The sequence below is a fragment of the Protomyctophum bolini genome (genome assembly GCF_963924005.1).
Source record: "Protomyctophum bolini genome assembly, chromosome: 9".
Taxonomy (NCBI): domain Eukaryota; kingdom Metazoa; phylum Chordata; class Actinopteri; order Myctophiformes; family Myctophidae; genus Protomyctophum; species Protomyctophum bolini.
The window spans coordinates 9,820,259-9,847,858 of NC_137870.1; the positions used below are offsets into that span (position 1 = coordinate 9,820,259).

The following is a 27,600-nucleotide window of genomic DNA, read 5'->3' on the forward strand; positions in this document are numbered from 1 at the left end:
TTTATTTTATTTTAATCTAAATAATTTCCATTAAAAAATAAATATGTGGCACGCCTGCTATTTTAGCATGAGAATATTCCTTACATCATGCGTTTGGCTTTAACATTGAACTCCTGAAGTGTGTAACAAACACCCCCCCTTGTAAAAAGCTTGATGGATCGGTCGTGCATGGCGTAAAGTTTCCTTCCGCATTGTGCACGCACAGCTTGTGCTTGTCAGAGTGAAGCAAGGGAAGGTAAGCCACCACGGACACTTTATTTAATGGAAATTTTACCTTTTTCCCTCCTCGATCCATCAAAATTACCATAGTTAATCAATCAGTGACTAGAGTGATTCATTACTAAAATTCCAATACGACTGTCTGGACTGTTTCACTGATCTTCAATATTGTTGTTGTTAGCCAGAAAGTACACACGCAGAGTGTACTATTAGCGGTCTTCTTATCTCGGTATCAATTTTCTGATTATTATTGCACAATACTTTGAAGTTCAGACTGTTGTCCAGCTTTCGCGTCTCGTCGGTACTGCATGTGCACTGGGATCTGTTTCAGGTATATTTGTTTACCAGGCTTTGTTTAGGAGGTGTCATTTATTATTCTTTAACCATGCAGCCATGGCCCACGAATGATACAAGTTGAGTTTACTTATTATATACTGTATAGCCTCTCAATTAACTTTTATAGCTGAGCTCCATTGAGTCCATTCGGAAGCCGTAATTTAATATAGCGGAGGGAGAGGTTCCAAACGGGGCTGATTGATTGATTGAAATATGTATTAACAGTTTGCAGAATTACAGTACATTTCAAGCACAAACTCAATACACAGACTGTTAACTGTGAGTGGACGACCCAATTAAGCCTTACACTTGTTTACAACAGGGTCCACATTGTTCAATTCATCAATAGGTTACCTACCTTCAGGGCAGAGTGCAGATAGGTGAGTGACACTGACATTTCACTTAACCTTAAACGTCTTTGGTTAAAATGACACCATGAAGACATGCATTTGATTTTTGATATTGTACCCATGTTTCGCTTCGTTTGTCTGGAACAAGCATAATGTCAATATATTTACGTAACAAACATTATACATTATTCATGATGCAGTGCAACAATGACTGGTTGGAAATGGCAGACTTCATTGTCAACAATGATACTTGACTTGGCAGAGTATGTTGATGACACTGAAGTTATGCACTCAGGTATTTTAGATGAGGCTATTTTATTAATTGGAATTGTGACTGTCGCACAAGGCAATTCATGAATTGATGCGAAAATAATAATATAATTACTTCTATTTGACTAAATGATATAGTTCGAACCTCGGAACCTCAAACTTGCAGCTGGTTCAGTTAAGGATGCTAATTATCCCACAGAGAGTAGTTGGCATAGATACCATTCTGCAACACAAACAAGACATGGAAATGTGTGTGAGCTACAGTAATATGTTGCTTTAAGGATGTTTATAGAGACAAGTGTATGTCAACACTGACGGTGTGTAAACTGACAAACATGTCAAACATTTTTGTCAGTTGACACTGCTAATAGAAACTTGTCTTACGAGTATCTTTAGTATAGGATTGCTTTGAATTCTAGAATTATAACAATTTGAAATTTGTCACATCATGTATACATATTCCAAAACTTCTGTGCTGTTCTGTATCTAAGTCTACATCAGGGGTTTTCAACAGGTGGTCCATGCATTTACCACCGTAGTAATGTAGGATTTGTTGATTTATTTTTTTCTGGCTATGATGACTGTCCATGTAGTCATTTACTGACAAGTTGGTCAAGAAATTAAACAGAAAAAGGGAGTTACAATCTCAAGAGGGGGAAGTGCACTGGATTGTCTGGTTGAGTCATTATTATTAGGAAATTATTAGTAGTCAATGGACTATTGGTTGAGAATGCATAGCAGCAAGTGTTACAAAAGCACAAATCTTAGCCCATGTCCCCACCCAACACAACAGTGGTCCCCAGGTTGATTCTAAGTCAGGGTGGTGGTCCCTGGTTCACAATCCGTTGAAAACCCCTGGTCTAAATGGCTGCAGTTCAATAAAGAGAGGTTGATAGACTACGATACAGCCAATCCAGTGAAACTGTTTAATCTCCAAATGTAGGGTCATTTCATTGACCTTACATGAGACGTTTCAACAATCTCAGGGTCTATGGCACCACTTCAAAAGCCACTGGATAGCTCTTTTTTTTGTTTTTGTTCTTTCTGCCTTTTATTTAATTACAAGTGAAGATGGACAGGAAAGCGGGAGGAAGAGACACACATGAACGGGACTCGAACACGCAATGCGCTGGCAGGCCAGATACGCCTGGACTGCTAGGCCAGCTGGTGCTCCAGCTTTTTTTAATTATATATATATATATATATATATATTATTTTTTTGCCTGGGCCATCGGTGTGGTGGTCCGGGCGGGCACCGCAGGCTGCAATGCCAGCCTGACAGCATGTCGCAGGTTCAAATCCCAATTACTATTGCTGTGTCACCGAGTCCCCATCAATTTCCCCATCTCCTCCGTCAGTCTACTGTCCTATCGATAAAGGAATAAAAGCCCCAACATCTTTAAAAGGGATGGTGTAGAAGTCCGCACTCATGCTCATTAATATTAATACATAAACGGGTACAACATTTTGACCCTTGTGGGTCTTTGTCAGGCATATTATATTATACCTGACAAAGACCCACATGGGTTGAAAACGTTGTGCCTGTTTAATATTAATAAAGAGCATGGGAGCTTGAGATCGGTGTGCGGACAAGTCCTTTTTATACTGTATTATGTATTTCTAATGGTGGTATGGAAAAAAGATTAATTTGCTGTTTTGATGATGATGGTGGTGGAGAAAGCCAGGTTTTACCATAGATATCTCATCTGGTGACTGAACTCCATAGCATAACATTATCACATTTTTATTTTATTGAGCATATAAAGGGATTTTGAGCAGGGAAAAATACAGTACACAATTATTCTTTTCTCTCTTTTGTATATACATTTATGCACGGACAAAGAAACAAAACATTATCAAAACCATTCAATGACACCCCCCCCCCCCTGTGGCATGTCATCCTTGATGGGACCACTTCCGTCAGGATATAGATGTTATCATCATAGGATATAACTCGTATCATCTTGTATTGATTTGCACAGCAATGACCCTTCCCCCACATAATGGAATCACTGAACGTTATTAATGTTTACTTAATTGTAAAATGCTGTGGTTAATTAAGCACAATGCATTTATTTCTCCACTCATTTATTCAGGGTTTTTGTAATTTGCCAGCCGTCTGTACACAGTCCATAGCAATCTGATGACACACAATTTTGTATTAAATACTCCAGTTAATTGGGGCTAGGAGCTGCAAATTCCTATATTAGGGTGAAGCCCTAGTGCTTTGTTGTTTTCTAATTTCTAACTTGTACAGTACACTGTTGACTGTTCACACACTAGGGTTACCTGATTCTACAAATGACTTCTAAATGCTAAGTTTTCTGAAAATCCAGAATCAGTGGTGCTCAAACTATTTCATGTCAAGAACCCCTAGAATTATACAGTATGTATTGTGCGCTGACCTCCATCTCAAAATATTTAGTTCCAGGGACCCCCAGGCCCCAGAAGCAAAGATTTGATTGGATCAAAATTCAGAAATCAACTGGCCTAATCACTAATCAGAAACCTGATCACATCTAATCAATATCCACTGCCAGGTCAAAATATAACCTGAGAACTAAGAATTGTCTTCTTATGAGCTGCTGCAGCATAGTCTGCCCTGTACAGTATAGTGCATGACCAAAAATGTATCATGGTGATAATATTGTGGAATACTAATGCTTTACAAGAGATTGTGCATCATTATCACATTCACAAAAAAACGTTGTTCGTCTTGATAGTGTTTTTGAGAAAGAAATGGTCTGATATACATCTGTCTGAAATATCTCATTAAATTGGTTTTCATGTCACTTTAGTTCATTTCATTTCTTGCTTTGTTGACAATATACCAAGTAACGGACAACACTGACGTCTTGTGAGCTTGTAGATCAAGCATTTCTGCTATTTTGTACATTTATTTTGGAAAGAAAAGAATATTAGAAATTACATTTCATACCGGGCCACCCTGTACAATTTGTGATTACGATTACGAAGTCAATGCAAAAAACACACACTTAAATCGTTAATCGCAATTATTTGTGACAAATAATCGTCTGCATTTGTAATCGTGACAGCGCTAGCTTACAACACCTGGGGGGGTGGGGGGGAGTCGGTGGCCAAATGCAATCAACTGATAGAGCAACATGATACGTTTTCAGAAAACTGTCAGGATTTAGAGGAGATTTTGTAGTATCGGTCTCAATGGGTTAAGACTTTTTTTTTCTTTTTTGGCTTTCGCCTTTATTTTATATATTTTATGGAGGTACAGACAGTAGGTTGACAGGAAATGGGGGGGGAAGACATGCAGTAAAGGCCGTCGGGATCGGGAGTGGAACCCACGGCACACTGCCAGACTGGATTACCATATAATGAAGAAAAAATAAATGTAATGTCTGCAACTCTGCATATGATATATGTCTGCTCCGTCCTCTTTATTTCAACACAACAAACGTTTGTTTTTTCACATTCCATTCCATTTTTGTCTCCACCAGGCCGAAGGCATAGGGAGAGTATATGTTTTGCACTCTGTCCGTCTGTGTACAGCTAATCTCCGCCACCATTAACCCGGTCGATGCCAAATTTTGCACACACTCCCTGGATACCGACGATGAACCTCTGCCCCAAATTTTCCAGACCGGCCTGTTATAGCGCCACCAGGAGGCCGACTTTTGAAAAACACATTTTTTCATATTACTCTTCGATATTCTGTCCAAATATCTCGCAAATCGTTACACACTATCTCTATAGTCATGTGTTCAAGCCGGATCTGTCTGATATTTCATATTCCATCCTAGTTTGCTTTCAAAGTTTGAAGGATTGGCCCGTTTTGAACAAAATGCCTCAAATCATGAACGCAACGTGCAATTTATGTGAAAGTTTACACGGACTTTCCTACTAGGCTGAGGAATATATCCCACCCTTTTTACATTGGCCTGTTATAGCGCCACCACAGGTGGATTTTTGCAAAACACCTTTTTGGAACAAAATGTCTCAAATCATCCAATTGCTATCCAAGGCGTAAGAAGAAATGGCACCCTTTTCACATTGGCCTATTATAGCGCCACCACTTTTCTACTTAAGACTTGATATACTCATCTAAATGATTGGTGGTTGTTCTCTACCTTTTTGCCCTGGCAGAGTGTAACCATGGCGGATGTCGAACCCGAGGCCACCACTCCGCCAGAGCCCATGGTTGAGGAGGAAGAGCCTCTCATCAGTAACCTGGACCTCTTCCTCTTCACCCTCATCATCGGCCTCCTCGTCTATTGGTACATGTCCCGCAAGAAACCAGACCCCATCCCTGAGTTCAAGAGGCTCGACACGCCGTAAGTGTATTCTTCATGTCAAGGGTTTGCCAATGTTTACTAAAAAGCGTGGTAATTAATAATAATAATAATACATTTAATTTGTAACGCAATTTTCATATGTGAATCAAAGTGCTACATCAAGAAAAATCACACCCGTGTGAACTGAGTGGTGCAACTCCCCTCTCTCCCCCCCCCACTCCTCTCCTCTCTCTCTCTCTCTCTCTCTCTCTCTCTCTCTCTCATATTAGCAGGCAACAGTGCAGCACTAATACTATCTCTCTCTCTCTCTCTCTCTCTGTTTCTGGCACAACAGCGCCCCTACTGGTACGGTAGTCATAGTCATACTCGTGCTCATGAACCAACACATACATAGGCACACACATAGATGAACACGGACATTGCTCCTTGTTCCTTGGAGTGGTTGCACCACTCAAAAATATAAAGCAGAAATATTTAAAAGGACAAGATAATAAGAATAAAAACAATTAATATAAACATTCAGATCAGTGGTCACCTATACACAGCTAAAAGGTTTTAAAAGCACAAAGGGCATTTATGAATCTAGTCAAATGCCTTGTTAATCAAAAGGAAGGTCTTTAGTCCCCTTTTTAATGCGTCCAGAGACTGTCTCAGGTGGTCGGGGAGGGCATTCCACAGCCAAGAACTGTACTGTACAAATAGTGGGTGAAGACTCTCATACTGTGATATACTGTAGTCAAACAGCTTGTAGCTTATCCCCTTACAGGTCAGAGACACAGAATACTCTCTGCTCATCTTACACTCACTTGACCAGACAGTGGCCTTGTTGTGGCTACTGGTTAGACTGTCCTGAGAGGTCGGGGTTCGATCCCCAGCCGGGTCATACCAAAGACTGTAAAAATAGGACCCAATTGCCCTTTCTGAAACCAGTCCCTTGACTTGAAGTGCTCTCGGGAGGTTCCCTCGTCAGGAAGTGCCCCTCCAGCTAAATCAAGTTCCCTTGATTAGGGTGCTGGGTATAAAAAACTGTTTGGAAATACACTCGCCCTCCTTGTGCAGAAACAGGAAACAGACACCATTCGTTGCCATCATGCAATTGTGGTACCTGTTATTTTCTTTGTACAGTTATATTGCATTGCATCGTGTATGTTTGTGTGTGTGACATGTGGATTTCAAATGACGATGACATGCAGGGCTGCACAAGGCAATCGAGTCTAGATCGGCACAGACTCGCTCATGAGGGCTTTATAAGCCACTTCCACTCAAGGCTGCTTGGTTTCGGACGACACTTAATATGGCGCAGCCTCGCGTGAACGCGCATATCGAGGGCAAGTGTGTAGGGCGAGTGGCGAGGAGCTGGTTTGAGAAAGGGGGCCAATGCCTCCCTACTTGGCACTCAGCATCAATGTGTTGGATTGGGTGTCAAATCAGCTAATCAAATGATAACCGATAATGATAATGGCTGCAGTTCACTGCTCCCTGGCTGCGGCTCACAGTCACCGATCCAAGAGATGGGTCAAATGCGGAGTACAAATTTCACTGCGGTAACGTGTGTGACAAATCGTACGACTTTGACTTGACTTTGACTTTAAGGATACCAGTTTTTGCTGCAATATCGTAGTTGATTATTTTCATTGTCAGAGAGGGAATTAATTAAGTTAAGTTTGACATGCTTCCTTGATGACTGATAATGTGAACAATACAAGCAGATTAATAATGTAAAATAAATTATGAACATTTACAGACATGTAGCATTGCAGAACAATCATGCCAAAGTTGAAAACGAGGTAGCCAGATGCTTACAAAACCTTTTCTTTGAATGTACTGGTAATTGTGGTCATGTAATTTTACTTTGGTCACTAACCAAACACCACCAAGAAATGAGGTCAGAAGTCAGATTAGAGGGGAGAGCGCAACCTGTCATACCTGCTCCTAAGTAAAGACTCATATCAGATCCATGAATGGGTGTGTACTGTGTACTACTGTGTCTACAGCCTTGGTTTGTGTGTATACATACAGTAGGTATTAAAGATAAAAGCCTCATTCGTATATTGTATATATGAATGGAAAGTAAACCCTAAATTAACTACAGTGTCTCGCTCGTCTGTTGTTTTTGGCCAGTGATGGATGATAAACATAACTTTTGTGAGTGAAATTAATTATGTCTCATGGATAAATTAATTGTTTAAACACCTGGCCAAATTGTGGCCACATTGGCAGAAACGGCAAATATTCAGAGGGTCTGGGACATAATTATATTTAGCTCTGAATGCTTTTAACTAAATATAATATAATTATAATAATATAATTTATAGTTTGAATTTGTATGTTTATTAAAAAATGAGCGATGGATCATTGAACATGCCAATGTCTTATTTTGATTTGACAAATGTTGGACACTGAAACATTTTGTTGGAGATTTGGCACTATTGTAGTTGATTTTGGACAAACAATAAGACATTCTAAACATCTTCACACGTTTCCTGGTGCATTTGTACAATATCTCTCACAGAATACGCGTTAATAATTGCGTTTTGGGTGTATCAACAAACGAATAATCAAATATGATAATAAGCATGTGGATGTGGTGTATGAGGCACATATGAGAGACTCGGGGAGAGGTTGTCATGTTTGTATACCTACTTTCTACAAGATTATTAACTTTGCTCATGTACTGTAAGTAACTGGATCACAGAAAGCAAGGTTTGATTCCTGGCTGAGGCTCAGAGAGCAGAGCATGCTGACCTGTGGGCATTTACACACTAGATTGACTACACAGCAGTACATTTTCATTGTGAACAGTGGGATGATTTGGAATCTATAAGGAAGGATTGATAAGGGGATCAAATTGGATGAAAACAATAGCTAATAGCTATCCCTCTCCACACTGATATTTTATTATTTATTATTATGTTTTTTTGCATGCAATACATTTAAGATGTATGCCATATTTGTATTGTTTTCAACCCTTAGAGTGAAGACTATTGCGTATGTGGACAACATTTACCCTAAATCTGAGTAATTACCCACATAGGAATAGGAATATTAGGCCCCCCAGATGGACAGGGCCCTGATCTGCTCACAGTCCCTTATCTTATCAGTTGATATTAAGTTGAGGTGGATTTCAATAGACTCACAGCCAAGTCCCTCCCCAGCCTACAACACAAGGCGCTCTGATTTGTTTGAGCGCTGGGCTTTTTGCCAATGGTCTGGGAAGGGAACAGTCACGTTCGCTGCTGTCCTCTGTGTGAATAGAGACATTGTTGGGGAGGGCTGCCTGCAAGGCTGAGCGCTCGCTGGAAGTCTGTGTAAAGGGGGAGACCCTGACCATGTGTGAAAACAGGAGGAGATTGGCTTGGGAAGGGGAGGGGTGGCGGAGACGGACGGACTCGTGGAGAACGTGTTCAGCTCTGGGAAGAGAGGGGTTTGTCGGAAGAGGGCGGGAATATAGGAAGGGAATGCATAACACTGAGCTAGACTCCCCTCCCCTCGATCGGCGCATTGGTTACCTAACCTTGTTATGAAGGGGGCGTGGGCTTCCATGTCCTTTCCTGTGCAAGCTTTTGTTTTTGGCCTCAAACCCATTTTGAAAGTTCCCTGGAGAGGGAGTGAGGAGGACCCGGCCAAGCAAGCGTCTTTTGTGAGTCCTTCTCCAAAGGTGGAAAGTTGAGGCAAGACAAGCAGCCCTTTCTTTGCCCCGAGTTACTTTATTTTTCCCCCCTTCTTCTTCGTCTTCCTCTTCTTCTCTCCCCCTCTTTCTTTTCATTCTTTTTTTTTTCTTTTCTTCCTGTGAGCAAGCTAAAGCTGCTCTGCATTGGGGTACGACCATGTCACAAATGGAATCCCTTTATGATAAATGAGGTTGCTATAGTAATGACATTCCCCTCTCTCCTCCAGTGTGGGATGGGGGTGGGGGACCCTTCAGTAAAACTACCCCCCACTTCCTCAAGGGTCCACAGAGGAGTTGCTCTGATAACTTGCCAAGCAGAGCTCCTCAGAATGGACCGGGGAGACTTTTTTCGTGTTCCTAACACCTTTCAGATCGGAGAGGAAAAGGGGCGGGGATGAAGAGGAAGGCATTTTCAACCCTCGGGTGTTTTCAGTGTGCGTTTGTCTGACTCAAAAGTGCGCATTTGCAGCTCGGCTGCATTTGTATGGGAAAGTCAGTTTCCCACCATTGTGTCTGCGGGAGCTTGCCCAGGCGTTGACAGGGCTTGTAGCAGGGGCTGCTGCCGTGTGTGCGTCTGGTGTAGTTCTCCTCTCTGTGAAGCTGGCGGATTCAGTGAAGGAAAGGCAGAGTTCGTTCTGAAGGCACGTCTTGGGTGACGGCAGGCAGCGGTTTGGACCCAGCAGCCAGGAGTTCTGTTCTCCTTCTCTCTCCGGACTGACAGACTATTTATTTACTTTTTGGGGTCTTGTGGTGTCTCTGAAGTATTGTCTTTCCTGCTCTTTGAGTCTGAGCGAGTGGCCGAGTCTGGGGTGGCTCTGCCCGTGTCATGGGCTGTGTCTTTTCCCTGCCCCAGGACAGGAGAGATGCTGCCGAAAGGTCAGTAGAAACCGGCTGGTGATTCTGCGAGTGAGTCTTTTCACTCACAGACGAGGTATAGAGGCAGTGACATCTTTTAATTCCTACTTGGTTCTGAACACACCACGTGAAGCCCTGTACTGTCTGCCTCTCTAAGGATGATGCACTCTGGGAAGGGGGGGGTGGGGGGGGATCTAACACATTTATTGACATCATAGAGCAGTGCTGAGTTGCTGTGGTGCCTCGTTTATTTCTAAGGCAACATGATGAACTGATACTAGACTAGCTTCAGACACCTATGCGATCTCATTTCTAAATTTGAGCAAGAATCGTGCAGTTGGCTGTCCAATTCATTTTAGTTACTCTTATGTTTTTGATATAAGAGACTTAAAGACTTTAAGAGAGGTTTAAAGACAAGCACTTTATGTTTGTTTAAAGCCACAGTAGTTGGCTCCAGGTGCCACATTTTGAATGTAGTAATGTTCAGCAACTACAGACAAATGACGATAAATATTTTCATGGAAAAACATGAGAATCGTGTGTGAACCGTGATCTCAATTCTTGTGGAGGAAAATCTAGATTCACATTAGAGCAAGAATCGTGCAGCACTAGCAACATGTACTCGGTGCAGTTCATTTGCCTCTACCGCAGATTATCAGATATTAATTTTGAAAAGCATACAGTGTTCCAGGAAGCATGATATCCCAAACAAATATGATATTCCTTCTTTATTGCTGCTTCGTTCTTTCATCACTGTCGGCACCTTTCCATAGAGTGACGTAGTTGATAATCATCATTGGTTGTTTTAGCTGGCAAACTCTCATCCATATTTCCATCAAAGTCACTTGTCATGAATGGAGCTCTGTTGCACTGTGGGGTCTTTTTAAACAATGGGTCGGGACACAGAATGGGTCACATAGCTGTTGTTATTGGTGGGGTTCCCACATGACAAGAGTTGCAGAGTAGTCATGAATGTTGGAATAAGCCTGGCCTCAAATTACAACAAGACTACATTTGCTCCCATTGGTGTCTTTCTAACCACTTTAACGAAACCTAGCAACCCTGTTCTGGTCATGTTCCGATAGTTCAACATTCTGCAAAATAGCCAAACGTTTGTCGAAAATGCAATCTACAAGCTCACTGCGCATTGTGAGCTTGTAGAGGGGCTATTTTCAACACGGCATTTCTGAAATGTAGAGAATATTCCAATCATCCTAGGGAAAATGCTTTCAGACTGGTTCTTAATTTCTTATGGTGGATCGGCAACCTTTGACTCCACTGCTACAACAATGGCATATGCGTTTTTAAAATGTATTTTTACTGAGTCCGAGAACGGACTGAAACACTGACGAAATAGCCTGTGGCTGAAACATCTGGTCTTTTTCTCTGCCTCAGTAAAAGAGAGGTTTTAAACAACATTTGTCTTATTTTGAAACTCCAATATGTTAGTCTCCTAGGATGTGGAACATAATTACTTCATCATTTTACTTGGGCTCATCCTGACAGATTTGCTCTGTTGACGTTATGTTAGCAAAACCCTCCACACCAGGGCCAGGAAGACAGACAGAGCTCATTGATAACAGTCCTTGTTTAGTCTTTATGGAATGCTGAGGCTTGGAGGCAAAAAAAAGCTTGTTTCAGATTTCTATCAGGAATTCACGCTGCTCTTGTGAGCGCAGTTCGTTATTAACCACGAGGGCCCCATTTTTATGGCATGTTCAGCACAGAGTTCCACATGTCTACAGTCTACACACCCCACGTCCAAGCTTTCTGGAATTATTCCTCCAGAACCTAGTGTTGTAGATTTAGTTTTTTTTTAAAATAAATAAATAAATGACTTGGATGCTCCTCACACAGTAAAATCCTGTGTTCAATTATCCGTTTCTAACTGCAACAAGTTTCTCTGCTCAAGCTGGGCAAAAAGTGAGAAATGAGGAAGTAAAGTAATTTGGAATCCAATGAGGAAAGGGTAAATCTTTAAGTATGAGTCACGTGATGTCATTGTTGCGTATTGCATGCATTTTGACAGAGCGAGAGAGAGCATGAGAGGGACAAATCTGGATTAGACTTTACATTTCACTTAGCCATGTTGGCGCCCTATTGCCATATGGTAATGTGAACAAGCTATTTTTGTAATGATAGCTGTTTTTGTTGTCTGTCCTACCACAATCAGCACAGCGGCATTGCCTTTTTATTTTGGTCGGTAAATAGATGCTGTCTGGCATCCTTTTTTGTTTTAATTTGTCGTTTGATCTGTGCCCATCCATTAATTACTTGTGAGACAAAAGCTGAATTGCGCCTAAATATTATGTGGTTCAAGACATGACATTAAACCTGCTCACATTTGCCTCTAATGTAGTATTAATGTAGCTTTTGATGTTTCTGCAGTTGTATTCTATTCTTCTGGGGCATCACGATTTAATATTTGACCTGATTAGTATTACTTTTAACTTCTGTAGCAAAGTTTGCTAGCTATTAGAAAAATATGACTGGTGACGCACATCTTTATTCTCTACAATCAGGCCATTGAGAAATATTGGAATGAAAAAAAAAAAGACAATGGTTGTAACAAGTGACAACACATGGTAGTATACATAAATAAAAAGCAATAAAATTGTTGTGCCTTAATCCCTCCGTTTAATTAACCCCCTTCCACCATTTTGAACATTCAGTCACTGTCTTCCATTATGCCTTTCATTATAGCCTTTCAGTGTGCTTGCTAAACCAAAACATGACCACCCTGGCTTCCGCTAGCCATTGTTTACCTAGGAGATAAAGGATACTTTCTGCCTATTATCAGCCCATTGACATGTTTAAACATTAGCTGTGTGAAGAAACGGATCACCAGAATCCTAGTAATAAAACATGATGGCAAATGGATTTTTGTCATCTACTACTTTTCAAGTTTGAAGTGCTGCCTGAACATGATGCCCACCATTCATTGTATTGGGCAATAAACTATAGTTTAGTCACACTGAACTGGAAAACTCTGAAAAGACTTGTGTTTGAACGAACTAGTTAGTTCAATCATTGTCTTGAACTGAGAAAAATATTTTCTTTGTTTCAGAGCACCCACCACAAGAGAGACTAGTTTCATTGAGAAGATGAAAAAAACGGTGAGTAATCATAATATTGCATAAAAGGGGTTAGTCACTCATATCTGTGCTACTTCAAAAGCATTACAATCTTGTTAACATTTTCATAGTTTGAGTCATGGCCTCTGGCAACGAAACAAACTGGTGCCCACAGTTAGAGGTTCCAGACACAAGCCTAAAACACTAACATTCTTTATTCCTTATGCCTCAGTCTGCGGGAATGAGTATGCCAACTATAAAATGGCCTTCCCTTCTGATTTAGCTATATTGCATCTAGGCATACTGTATAATACTGTAGGTTTCAAAAGAGCATTAAGATTTTTATTGACCTCAGGTTCAAAAACTGAGTTTATACCCGAGGCTCTCAATTGTTCACGCCATTCTAAAAACGCCTCCTAAAACCTAACCTAAGGTTTTCTGTAAACCTTCAAATTCTTACTAAAAAGATACAAATATATATATATATATGTATATAGAGACACAGAGGTGTATGTTTTACAGATGGCGCAGCCGGCATTAAAGGTAAAACAACGTATAGGTAGCAGCACCAGGTCTAAAGGTTCCATTTGCTAACACAAAGCTAGCACTCTGTCAGTGCTCCTTTTGGTTGGAATGAGATCCAGAAGTCTTTAAAAATCACATCACTGCCGTCCCTTGGGACAATTCAGGGAAATGATTTCCAGCACTTTCGCTCAACATTGTAATTGTTTTAATTAATTCTCTGTATCTCTTATAGTTCTTTAGTTTTGGTATTTTATGTTTTCTGATTCGTATATTTAAGATTGCTGTTGTAAAATGTACTGTACAGTAGGGCCTGCCCCTCAATTGTACTCAGAGTTTAAATAAGAGTTATGATGATGATTTAAATGGGTTAATCAAAATTTCACTTATAATCTTGCACATGGAGACTATATCGGGTCCAAATAAAGAACGAAATGCTAATGTGGCAAAATTGTTAAAGTTGTTGAGAGGCTGTTTGTTTGGCTGGAGAACGTTAAGGACGACCCACTGACGACCTGTTTGTTTTAACCTTGGCCAGGGCAAGAACATTGTGGTATTCTACGGTTCTCAAACTGGCACGGCGGAGGAGTTTGCAAATAGACTGTCCAAAGATTCTCAGCGCTACGGCATGAAGGGGATGTCTGCCGACCCAGAAGAATATGACATGGTAATTCTACGGAAGAATTATAATTGTCATACTAGACCAGAGGAATTCTCCTTCAAATAAACATTGTATGGCCATTTGGCTGGAACGTGCAGAGAACGTTTTATATTGTCATGGGGGGGATTACTGCAGTGCTTGCGAATCATAAACTTGATGTTACCCATACCAAACATTTCAGTAGCAGTCAGATTTACAGTACATGAGTCTTAAAAGTATTCTTACACAACAAAGGTAATTTCCATTAATGAATCTGCAACAAAGTTTGTTAGTGGAATGGCAGATTGTTTTTGTAGAAACTTCTTCCCCTCTGATATGCTGCGTTCACACGGGCAGATGCAAAGATACAGTCTACAATTAATTTTCAATGAAAGCCAGTGACGTGAAGCTACAAAGCAAATCTGACATTTGTAGCTGCTACAAAATATACAAAGATACAAATTGAAGTTGAGCTGCGTTCGACTTTCAGATGCAAAGATACGAAACTACAACTGTGGCTCCGATGACAGATGCACACTTGATGGCTTCAACGACCGTGTTGAGCAACAGTGATGCAAAGCGACAACTATGCTGTGACTGTTTGTATCTTTGCATCTGCCCGTGTGAAGTCTGAAGGCGGCAATATTAATTAATGATAAAAAAAAAAAAAAGCCTTATACTTTCATGAGGAAAAAAGTCATTTCTCTGTGGTCCTACTGACAGTCCAATCTCAAGCTCAAGGATTTAACTGTGTATATTGCCTATGATGCTAATTCTTTCCTCATGTCCTTCTATGCTCCAGGGTGAGTTATCCCGCATGTCTGAGATCGAAAACTCAATCGCCATATTCTGCGTGGCCACATACGGCGAAGGAGACCCCACAGACAACGCCCAGGACTTCTATGACTGGCTACAAGAGAACGACGATGAAGACCTCTCTGGACTCAACTACACGGCAAGTCTACAAGAGAAGACTTTAGCTGAGCCTTTATTTGATAGGTGTATGTGGAGAGAGACGGGAAATACGCAGAGTAAGGGAGTAACTTGCTGGCCGGTAATTGAACCCGGGGACTTGCTGTTGAGCATTTGAGCCCATGTGGTGTAATAAGGCGCCATGCCCATGCCTGCCTTTTATTACAGGGATAACAACACCCTGAATCAGAAGTCTGTGTGCAATGGTAAAATGAGCCTGCATGATCTGTGTTGTAGGGTTTTGCATGTGTGGGAAAAAAAGAATAGACTTGATTTTGTTGCGTTTTTCTCTAGCCATGCCCTCGTTTTGAGTGAAGAACTTTCACTTCCGACTATGTGAAATCTGGGCTTATTCTCTGGCTCACTCGCATCCTTCCTCTTGCCTTTCATCCCCTATATTGTCTGTGTTGCATTGGAATGACTGCTCTAATTAGTCAATGACAGAACAACTGTTTGAAAGACCACAAATGTCATTGCTGTACATAGTTAAGTAATGAACAGGAAGTTAATTTGCTTCCAGTTTGGGGTGGGGGTTGTAATTTAACATGCATGCAAACGTTGGCTTGATAATTTAGCCACATAGTATTGCTTAACTGTAAATATACACAATGAACAGTTTTTCTGTTCATGTTTAAAACGACAATAATGATCAAATTCAACGGATACTCATAATTCATCTGCTTAGCCAGACTAGCATAATTTAACACAAAGTATGCCAAGAACACGGGATTCCGGTTTAATCTCCACACCCCGCCTGTGCCAGAACATAAAAATTAGAATGAGGATGCGCCTCAAATATGGAGGGCTAACACTTCGGAAGTGACCCGTCTTGTAAGCTTATAACGTGGATTTCTCTCGCACTGGCCTGGATGGCTGGGAGATAACGTGTTAACATATCTGATGAGTGCTTGGAACGTAATTGATCTGCCATCCTGATTGTGTTTGTCTGTTAGGGACTGGTTTAATGATAATTATAATAATAAACTTGATTTTGTATAGCCCCTTTCAAGACATTAAAAGCAGCTTATAGTGCTTCACAGAGCAAAAAGCATAAAACAACATGGCAAAAACGGCAGTGAATCAGGCATGAATAATGACACCAAATTAGCAAGAGTGAAGAAATGGCCTTTAGTTTAAACCTATCTACAGTCATAGGTTTAATGGGAGTTTATGCCGTAGAAGCAGAATGCTCCTATAGATAGCTATGTGTGTCCCTGGCTGGCTGTGTCCCTGGGTGTGTCCGAGCACGAAAATAGCTTTTGGTTGGTTTTCACAACCAAGTAGGCTATCACTGTTGTGCAGCCTAACACACATACAGTACACACACAAACCTGTATATATGATGATTTGGGGTGTTAACAGTACAGTACAGTAGAGGGACCCCCTGGGGACCCCCACGCGGTAACTGTTATTTCTCAACCGTTTCGAACGCGGGGCGGCTCGCCGGAACCGGGCCGGCACCCTGGGGACCCCACATGGAGTTGCACCACTCACTTCACACGGGTGTGATTTTTATATGCCATTGTATGCACTTGGAGCAGGTCAGCACTAGAAGACCTGATATTTAGGCACAGACAGTCATAGAGGTAGGAAGGTGCCAGACAACTGAGAGCTTTAGAAACAAGTAAAATATATTTTTAAATTAGTCCTAAAAACGTAGTCAATGTAGTGAAGCTACACTGTTCTCATCTTAAGATTTTGTTAAAACTCTGGCTGCAACATTTAATCTGTCAGTTGTTTTCTTTGGCATGCCAGAAAAAAGCATTGCATTAATAATCAAGCCGAGAGAAAACAATCCACTTAGGCACTTACAATTTAGGCATAGCAGAGGCTCTTAATCCAGAGCGATTTTACAGTAAGCAAGAACAATACAAGGTAATACATCAAATACATAGCTTGCTTATGATTCTTGATGACTTTTCTGTATCCCGTGAGGCTATGAGTATACATGATAGAGTGCTACGTCTACATAAAATGCAAAATTATAAATCTAAATGACATACGTTAAGGCTTTACATACGCCTGTGAGGTTGTCGAGGCTATAGCACTGCTTGGCAGTGGCTGACGGTTAATTCTTGTGTCCCGTTCTGTGTGTAGGTATTTGCCCTGGGTAATAAAACGTATGAACATTTCAACGCCATGGGGAAATATGTTGACACGAGACTGGAAGAGCTAGGGGCTAAGAGAGTCTTTGACCTGGGCATGGGAGACGACGATGCAAAGTGAGTCACACACTGTGTGTGTGTGTGTGTGTGTGTGTGTGTGTGTGTGTGTGCAGTTCGCTGTGTGCCATTTGATCCTTTGATTTTTTGATTGAAGTAAAGGTTAAATCAGATTATTTTTTCAGCCTGGAAGAGGACTTCATCTCATGGAGGGAGCAGTTCTGGCCAGCCATGTGCGAGCACTTTGGAGTCGAGGCTTCGGGAGATGATTCCAGGTTCTTATCCATCATGTCACTCACTTTAGTTTTTTTTATATAAATATGGTTGCAACTTTTAAATAGAAACCCTTTTTATTGACTGGATGCATTGTAGATCACCACTCATTCCCCTTGTTAAATTAGTTTGACTATATCGGTGTGCAATTTATGATGACCACAAGCCTTCTGCCTCCACAGCATCCGTCAGTATGAGTTGAAGGAGCACACCGACATCAACATGAACAAAGTGTTCACGGGAGAGATCGGCCGCCTGAAGAGTTTCGAGACCCAGAAACCGTAAGAACCACAAGACACACACACTCACCACCTGTTCTCCTACATTATTGGTTTGAATATTGATTATCGATCAGCCAGTGTGAACCCTTTACCTATTTCCTATAGTCTATAGGAAGTTAACAAAATATGAGGCCTCAGATTTTAAGGATGGTCAGTTTTACAACTGAAGAGTTAAGTCTTAAAAAGACAAGAGAGGCTGCACACACTGATAGCCAAAGTACCGATTATTTATTAGGATGCAGAGTATACTGTGTGGTTTGTATGAACCAAAACACACATTTTTAGATCAATGCGCATGCACATGAGCACAAAAAACATTTGGACTGTGAAAACTGTCTTGCAAAGGCACCTGTGTTCTGTATTTGTGCCGCTTTGCACCGGGTGCAAGATTTGGGGCCTTTATTGACAGGCTCAGTAGACTGACATGGAAATGGCGAGAGAGTAGACTGACATGGAAATGGCGAGAGAGAGAGAGAGATTGTATGGTCATTGAATCTGGCCTTTTGTCATTTTCTGACATTTCACATGTTTCTTTTCTTACAGACCGTATGATTCCAAGAATCCTTTCCTGGCCCCAGTCACTGTAAACCGCAAACTCAACAAAGGTGGCAACAGGCATCTTATGCACCTCGAAATTGATATAACTGGCTCCAAAATCAGGTAAGACCAAGTAGAAACATGATGATGTGTTCTGTACTCTGTGACATTCTTATTACTACTAGATCAGTGGTTTTCAACCAGTGGTCCTTGAGGGGGTCCCGGGCGGTCCCGAGCTAAATGACGGAGAGTTGGTAACCAAATCGACCCTTATAGATCTTTAAAACCCATTTAGGACTGGGGCCGAATGTTGCTATATACTAGAACTAGATGGCAACAAGAATACCCCAAAAGGGGTTCCTCGTTCCTGTCCTAAATGAACTCTTGAGAGCGTAAAATGAAACCAGATGGACCTTCACGGGGTCCATCTGGTTCTAGAGAATGTGAATAATTCTTATTTTGAGCAACGTTTGCCTGTTATCTCTCCTAATGGTACCAACATCAATACAGCATGGAGTTAATGTGGACAAGATCTTATCCAACGACGACAAAATATTCTTTAGTTTTGTGTCTGAGAGGCAGAATCTCATCAAACGGTGGTCCGTGGTCAGCTCAAATGCTGAATAAATAATGAGCCTTGATGTGAAACGGGTTGAAAACCCCTGGACTAGATCATGAGTTACTGTACAACCGTCAGAGCTGAAATTGTTAGTGTATAACAGCTGGTGAGGGGTGACCTCTGCAGACAACGTAGTAAAAGACAGTTACTTTACACCACTGGTGGTGTCCTTAAGGCTCATACATACTCCAGTTTTTGGTGATAAGTTATCACTGTTTTAGGTGATAACTTATCACCTAAAACGGTGCCATCATACTCGCGGTGATGTCCTTAACCCATTCTGACCTGAGATCAGATTGATCTATGCGCTATGAGCTTGTAGATCTGCTATTTTTCAATAGCTAAAGCATAACATGATGCATGACACCAAAATGGGTTCCCGGTCAGAATGGGTTAAGGATTGACCCCGCCTCCCTGTGGTTTACCCAACTTCTAGACCAATCAGTGAACTGGGTGATAGCTCCAGAGTGAAAAGACTTGTCTGATAGTAAAAACAGAGATGGGTCTGTGTCCGCGGTGATAGCTGATCATCACCGCGACTGACGTAATGGTGTAGTTGTACGTATGAGCCTTTAGTATATTTACTTAAGTAATGTATTAAAGGGCTGTGGGCAGTTTAGAAACCTGTCCAGCAGTGACATCATCGATGGGGAATCCAAGCTAATAGAATCCACAGGCTTTCTATTCCTGAAAACTTGCAATGCGAAAATGAAAGCCGTCGTTCTCACGATAATACAAATCTAATTATATTAGTTTAAAAACAAATCTGCTCAACAATGATGTCACTGATGGACGGGTTTCTGAACTGCCCACAGCTCTCATATGAGACACAGACTGAGTAGAAAAACAATTGTGGTATTTTTTATCATGAACATTAGTGAGGACCAATTATGGATTTTATCTTATAGGTCCTTTCAATCTCTTCAGCTCCATTACGCAGTTATCTGTACTTTACTTGAGTATCTATTATAGATACATTTTAGCCATTTGAAAATAGCCAATCTACAAGCTATGAGCTTATACATTTGAAATGGTACATTCTGCATGATGAGTACTATTTTGATGCCAATACTTTTGTACTTTTATGAAAGTAGATTTTGAAAGCAGGACTTTTACTTGTAACAAAGTTATGCATGTATGTAATTTCTACACTGCAGTATTGACACTTTTAATTAAATTAAAAAAAAAGTGTGTACTTTTTCCACCACAGGATACCACAATATAAAAATGCGGCCTGTATTCAATCAAAACATACTTAAAGTACTACTTTAAAATGTCAATACTAAAGAACTACAATAGTTGCTTCCCACCACTGGTCATCAATAGTATTTCAAACATTGCCCTAAAACATTTCTGTGATTGACTATATTATTCTTTTGAAGGTTTGATGGTTGGTTGCGTTACTTGTGCGCAGGTACGAGTCCGGCGACCACGTTGCGGTGTTCCCTACGAACGAGACAGCCTTGGTGAATCGGTTGGGCCAAGTCCTTGAAGCAGACCTTGATGCCGTTATCTCTCTGAACAACCTTGATGGTATGGCATTGATTGACTCTGCACTGTGACTCAATAATGTTATCCCTCAGACTTATCTCAACCCACCGGTTCGTTCATTAGTTTACCTAGAATCAGCTGTGTCACTACACACTTCACATGTGTTAGAGAATTTATGACAATGCTAAACACTGTAGTTAATTATTCACATGAGTTTCCTTCACATGTGTTAGAGAATTTATGACAACGCTAAACACCATAGTTAATTATTCAGTTTCCTTTGGTTTGTCTTGATGCTATTTGGGTTCCCTTATTTACATAAGTGAATTTTTAAGCATGACGGTAGTATCTTGTTTAAATTGATTGTGTAGATGCAATGGTATAACTGAGAAAACAATAGTCTTTGCCCCTTTAATCTTAATGGAAAGGGTATATAATACTTTCAAGCAAAATTGGACATTGCACTTTTCATTTGTAAATGTTGTTTATAGCTTTTGAGGGACAGACTCGCCAAATGCTTCAGCAGCTTTTAATAAAAAAAAATTAATTAGAAGTGCCGTTGCTCATGCAGGTTGTTTTTGTTTGCTTTTGTTTTGCCTTTTCCAGAGGAGTCAAACAAGAAGCACCCCTTCCCTTGCCCTACCACTTACCGGACTGCTTTGACTCACTACCTGGACATCACACACCCTCCTCGCACAAACGTCCTCTATGAGCTGGCACAGTACGCTTCAGACCCCAAAGACCAGGAGAACATGCGCAAGATGGCTTCCTCCTCTCCCGAGGGCAAGGTCTAACAGAGGGCTTTATGTTTTTTAGATATTGAAAATCTATGCAAATACATTTTACACTGGTCTGCCCAAATAAGTTTGATGTTTATCAAAAGAAAAACACACAATCGCTGAGGTGCAGTGCCTTGAAAGATGATATTAATTTGGACTTTTATGTTCATATTCTGAGTCCTCTAGAAACGTATAATATTTTCTTGTAAAGTCAACTTATTTCTTCTCTGTTGAAGAAATTATTAGATAATAGATATTTGTCTGTAAGTGCCTTAAATCCAGACTGACCAGTGCGGTCTCTCTTCTCCTCAGGCGTTGTATCAGAACTGGGTGTTGGACTCCAGTAGAAACATCTTGGCCATCCTGGAAGATCTGCCCTCTCTCAGACCCCCCGTTGACCACCTGTGTGAGCTGCTGCCCCGGCTTCAGTCTCGCTATTACTCCATCGCATCCTCCTCCAAGGTGAGCGCTGAACAGTTACACACCACCTCTTTGAGACTTGAGACCACATTGAGAACAGTTTTCCGAAAAACCTATTGTTTTTATGCCAGTTAGTGGTTCTCAAACCTGTATTTGGCTGCCGACCCCCATCTCAAAATGTGTTGTACCAGGGAACCCGGTGCCCTGTGAGTCAACAATCTGTTGAGAGAGAGAGAGAGAGAGAGACTACACCAGGACTGAAACATACAAAAGATACATTATAAATTAATTGCATTTCAGTAATGGTGGAAATAGCCGATCTACAAGCTCACAATGCGGCACGGCAGAGGTTCTGTACAACTGCCTATTATCTGACCAACTCGACTGTGAATTAGTGGGAACTGACTAGCTCTGGTCTAGCGTTGTTGTGAGTTCTCCTTAACTATGAATTAGTGGGAACTGACTAGCTCTGGTCTAGCATTATAGTTTGGTTGAATTAATCATTCATTAATGCGTCACCTATCCCACTCTGTCCGATGGAAATGCATTGTTTTTGGCTATTGTTATAAAAAAACTTTTACCTGTAATATAAGTCGTTATTTGCAAAACGGGCAGTGTAATGTGTACCAGTATGTGACAAAAATAACATCTACAGGCTCACGACGTGCTGCGGTGTGATCCTATGCCCTGGGATAGGTGGCGTAGCAAAACATTTGGCACAGCATTTAGAATAGAATTATAGCATTTATGTTCTATGCTTTACTGTTGCTACACTGTACACTGCCTGTTATAGGCCTGGAAATTGGGTTCAATATTCTGGAAAAGTTTTGGAAATTGGTAAGAATGTGTGGGAATAGAATTCAACCAATTATGGACAAACTACATCGATCTTTAAATTTTCCTTATTTTAATAAGCTCCCATCAATTTTTTTAAAAGGTGTGTTTTATTCAGTTCTCCATTGTGGTGCTTCCTCTCGTAGGTTCACCCCAACAGGGTTAAAGGTGTGTTTATTCAGTTCTCCATCGTGGTGCTTCCTCTCGTAGGTTCACCCCAGCAGGGTTAAAGGTGTGTTTATTCAGTTCTCCATCGTGGTGCTTCCTCTTGTAGGTTCACCCCAACAGGGTTAAAGGTGTGTTTATTCAGTTCTCCATCGTGGTGCTTCCTCTCGTAGGTTCACCCCAACAGCATCCACATCTGTGCCGTGGTGGTGGAGTACGAGACCAAGACGGGACGCTCCAACCTGGGCGTGGCCACCAACTGGCTGAAGAACAAGACGCCGATGACCCAGAACGGCCACAAGGCCACCGTTCCCATGTACATCCGCAAGTCCCAGTTCCGCCTGCCCTTCAAGGCCACCAACCCCGTGATCATGATCGGGCCCGGGACCGGCATCGCCCCCTTCATGGGCTTCATCCAGGAGAGAGGATGGCTCAAAGAGCAACCAGGTACACAATACGTAGACACCACATAATAATATACCAGACAGATGGGTATGAAACAAAATGACGTTCTCAAAAGTATATTAATCACTAAAGGTCTTTCCATGTGTGCACATAATGAAGACTTTTAATTAACAGTTAAAGGATGGCTTAGTGGCACAGTAATCATTATCAGCAAGTCCTAGGTAGGGGGGTGGGTTCAATACCAATACCCAGCCCTAGTCCTCCTACAGTAGGTGCAGTAAGCAGAAGGTTTTCATCTTCTACACTACAGGAAAGGAGGTTGGAGAGACGGTGATGTATTTTGGCTGCAGACATAAGGAAGAGGACTACATCTACCAGGAGGAGCTGGAGGAGGCAGAGACAAAGGGAGTTCTAACGAAGCTTAGTGTGGCCTTCTCCAGAGACCAAGAACAAAAGGTATGACTGGAGGTGTAACGATGATGGTTAACAGTATCCAAAAATCTATTTTAAGAATTGAAGAACAGCTTCTTGTAATTGTGTTTCTGTTGGGACGATGTCCAGGGCACTGCAATGTAGCACACGGTCATTTTGTTTTGCTTTTGTCAAAACTTAAGGTGTACGTGCAGCACCTGTTGAAAAACAATAAGGAAGAACTCTGGAGGCAGATCCACACAGACAATGCTCACATCTATATTTGTGGGTAAGTAATAAGACAAATTAATTTACATTTTGTTAGTTTATAATTCTCATAACTTCGTTATCATTCATACATTTCCTTTGTTTCTTGCTACCATCCCCGGCTTGTTACACGGCATGTTTCTGTGAGAGATGTTTCTCCTTGCAGCATAATTGAATTATAGTGCAGGGTATGGACTAAAACAATTGGGGCAGATTCACACTTGAGTCCGTTTGATTCGAACACTTCAGCAATCGGTCCCGAGACTACCTCCATGTGGTTCCGTTCCCGGAACCACATGGAGGCAGTCCAGACCATTTGAATGGCGTCCTAACTTCAGTTGGGCCCTTGGGTAGTCAGTTCTACTACCCCCTCACAACGCCCCTGTGTATGTCCATTCTTTGCTACAGCGAGTTACACTAGCCAGTGTAAACTTGGAGAGGAGAAGCAAGCGCTCAATTGAGTAGTTGGAGATTAGGAGAACGGTTCTGGTAGAAATAGTCGATTGATTGAATTTTTTATTCACAGTATGTAGAATGGGTACATTTCAACAAAAGCACATGTCAATACAAAAACTGTATTGACATACATACAGCTTTGAAGGAGTCGAGGGATTCATATGTGTTAATGGCTGTTGGTTGGGCGTTCCACATTTTAGTGGCATAGGAGCGAAATTAATTTAATCCCTTGTTTGAGTCGACTCTGGTTTGCACGTGTTTTGTTGAACTCCTTCTGGTGTTGCGTAATACTCGAGGAAGTATTTAGACCGGTAGATGGGTATCTTGGTGGTGTAGCGGATCTTGTAGACCAGACCCCATTGCAAGATGCTGTCGTCAACCTTAAGCCATTCCAGCCTGACAAGTTTGTTTTGGCAAGTCTGGAGCCTTGTTTTAAGGGCCTTTGAGGTGCTGTGGTACCACGAGGTGCATGCATAATCTAATAAACCTTGTAAAAGGGCTCCTGTTAGGGACTTCAAGGTGTTTTTGTTGACCAGTGAGGAGATCCTGTACAGGAATCTTGTTCTTTGGTTGCCTTTTTTGATTACGTTGGTGGCCATTTTATCACCAGAAATATTTGCCTACAAGATGGAACCTAGGTAGGTAATTTCATCTTTTCACCGACTTTAACTGAGAAGCTGCCTGCCTTGCTGAGATTACTATTTCATCCAAAGAGAATGGATTCAGTTTTCAGCGCACACACACTCCCTAGATGCCAACAATGAACCTCTGCCCCACATTTTCCTGAACGGCCTGTTATAGCGCCACCAGGAGGCTGACTTTTGTAAACAAATATTTTGCTAGTACTCCTCCAGATACTGTCCAAAAATCCCGCAAATCATTTCACAGTATCTCTATAGTCATGTGCTCAAGACGGATCTGTCCGATATTTTATATTCCATCCTAATTGCTAATATTGGCTTTCAAAGTTTACCAGACTGTCCTGACCTGCCCTGGTGGAGACCTGTGCCCCGAGGTGCACTTTTTCTAGTTCCTGTCTGAGACCAGCAGTGCAGAGTCATCCGCAAACGGGAATAGAAAGGAAATACCAATAGAAAGGAATACCAACACTCACTCTTTATCCATTTAAGAGTTCTCCCCCCCAGCAGCAGCAGCAACAACAAACAGATGTTTCGGCCCATAGGCCTTCTTCAGCTTGAATGACAAATACTGTTTAGACAAAGGTGTCACTTATAAAGGGCTCCTCGGAATGTCACACTAGCCAGTGTGACATTTCGGTTTCATCTCGCTTGTACTGGCACAAACTGTGATAGATCTACTATTATTGTTTGGACAGACGGACAAAACCTGTGATGGATGGCATGACGGCATCTTATTGAGTTTTCTCTTTACAGGGACGCGAGAAACATGGCCAAAGACGTGCAGACAGCTTTTCACGATATTGCGGTAGAAATTGGAGGAATGACGCGGACCCAGGCCACTGACTACGTAAAGAAACTGATGACCAAGGGACGGTACTCGCAGGACGTGTGGAGTTAAAACACACAACACCCCAATCACCTCTACTGTCCTGGTTATTGTTTTTTTGGTTTTTTAAAGGACTAGACATCAACGAATTAGATCGTTATTACTCACCCTGGTCTTTGAGGGCTAGAAGAGAGAATGATCAGATTTTGGTCTTTGGCAAGCCCTACTAGCCTATAGTTCAATGAGTGACCATTTTGCAAATGACACATATCAGTATTTCTGGATCAAAACATAGAATGGGTCTGCTGTCTTTGTGACTTTTTTTTAGATTTTGGATGTGCAAAGGATTGACCACTTAACTTAAAGGGTTACGTCATTGATGGCTACTAGAGTATCTGGCTTCTTGTCATTTCCATGTTGTCAGGTTCTGAAGAATGGGTCAGCTTCACAATGGGTTAGTTTAGGACCAAAAGAAAATATGTTCATGAGTCTCTGATTTGAACATAATTATTAGCAGCTGTTTCCTTTAGAAGAATATATTTTGAACACAACAGTTGCTTCCTTACAGTATAGAAAGACCGATAGTGGTGCACAGGTGCAGCACAGTTCAGTCACCATCCTCAGCTCCTGGTGTATGGTGCATTTCTTGACCACCAGGCTTTCACTCGCATGTCGAGCCCATTCCGTTTTTGTCTCTGAATGTGAATCGTGTCCGTTTGTTTGCTTGGAAAAGAACGGTTTGCTAACGCCACCCTGTGGCTGGCTGTACAGTATATACTGTACTTTACAATGTCATTCATCCGTGCAAATGAAGGTGTCTGCTGTCTCTGAAAGCTCATACTGCAAGTCTTTTGGTATAGGCATTCTGAATATGCGATCTGAAAACCAATGAAAAGCCATAAAAGAAAGTGTACATTTAAAAACTGTTGGCACACTTTGAGGTTGTGTTTTTGCCGGTACAGTATATACTGCATAGCATATACAGTACCACCTAGACACTGCAGTTGGAACTTTCAGACAAAGGCTTAAGCTTGGATTGGAGAACTCTCAAAATAAACCAGTCTTTAGGGTTTGATGTAGCAATAGTAAAGTGTATTCAAAATACATTCATTAAACGTTTTAACCTTAAGTTGTAAAAAAAGAAAGGAAAAGATCATTAAGGAAAATGCAACAAGGGATATCACCTTTTATGCAGAAGTTGTTCATTAAGTCAATTGCTCTAATTACTCGTTCAGAGGCACAGAATGTCATGATGCAATTCTGAAGTCGTGTAGGGAAGATTAACGGTTTTATCTGACTTTTTAACATAAAAATAATAACGATATATAATTAATTTGAAGGTATCTACTATTTTTTTGATTTTAAATGTACATAACAATGGAAAGGGTCAACATTTGTCATTGTTTTGATTTGCATCTGACAACAGAAGACAAGATGGGTTTATTGTGTAAACCTAGAATTTACTGTAAAGTGAGACCTTTCGGGGCTACTTCTGTGTGTTATGTATGTATGTATGTATGTTATCTTTTACATTGTACAATTATATATGCACCACTGTGGATGCTGATGTCACTGCTCAACCATGTCAAACTTTTGATTATGTTATAATTGCATTCACCATTAATTTCCTTTTGACTTAATAGTTTGTGGAGTTAAAAATTCCCTTCAGAGAATCTTTTTAAATGTACCCTGTGCCTTTTAAAAACTGCCTTATGAATTTGCTTAGACTAAGTGTATTGGATTCTTCACACTACTACTTACTATGCCCGTCATTCCACTTATGATGTAATTATTTGATTATTATATCTAGGCATGTCTTTTTTTTATGAATAAAACTTGAATAATTGGTCAATTTAA

At 41.1% G+C, this 27,600-nt stretch overlaps 1 protein-coding gene across 4 annotated transcripts; it reads left to right on the top strand.

Annotated features, from left to right (window-relative positions):
• The first annotated feature begins 198 nt into the window (after nt 1-198).
• On the top strand, nt 199-27,600 carry LOC308320884 (NADPH--cytochrome P450 reductase-like). 4 transcript variants are annotated; one of them, XM_080771590.1, is made up of 16 exons: nt 199-235; nt 5,295-5,482; nt 13,036-13,084; nt 14,103-14,231; nt 15,007-15,159; nt 17,274-17,398; nt 17,524-17,613; nt 17,794-17,892; nt 18,436-18,552; nt 20,463-20,581; nt 21,146-21,327; nt 21,631-21,780; nt 22,911-23,184; nt 23,453-23,598; nt 23,757-23,842; nt 25,671-27,600. In XM_080771590.1, exons 2-16 carry the CDS (start codon nt 5,304-5,306, stop codon nt 25,813-25,815), a joined length of 2,043 nt encoding a protein of 680 aa, XP_080627716.1. In that variant the 5' UTR covers nt 199-235; nt 5,295-5,303; the 3' UTR covers nt 25,816-27,600. The 4 variants fall into 4 exon arrangements, with proteins under 4 accessions (XP_080627716.1, XP_080627717.1, XP_080627718.1 ...); XM_080771591.1 differs by lacking the exon at nt 199-235 and adding an exon at nt 916-935; XM_080771592.1 differs by lacking the exon at nt 199-235 and adding an exon at nt 921-939 and having other exon boundaries at nt 5,297-5,482.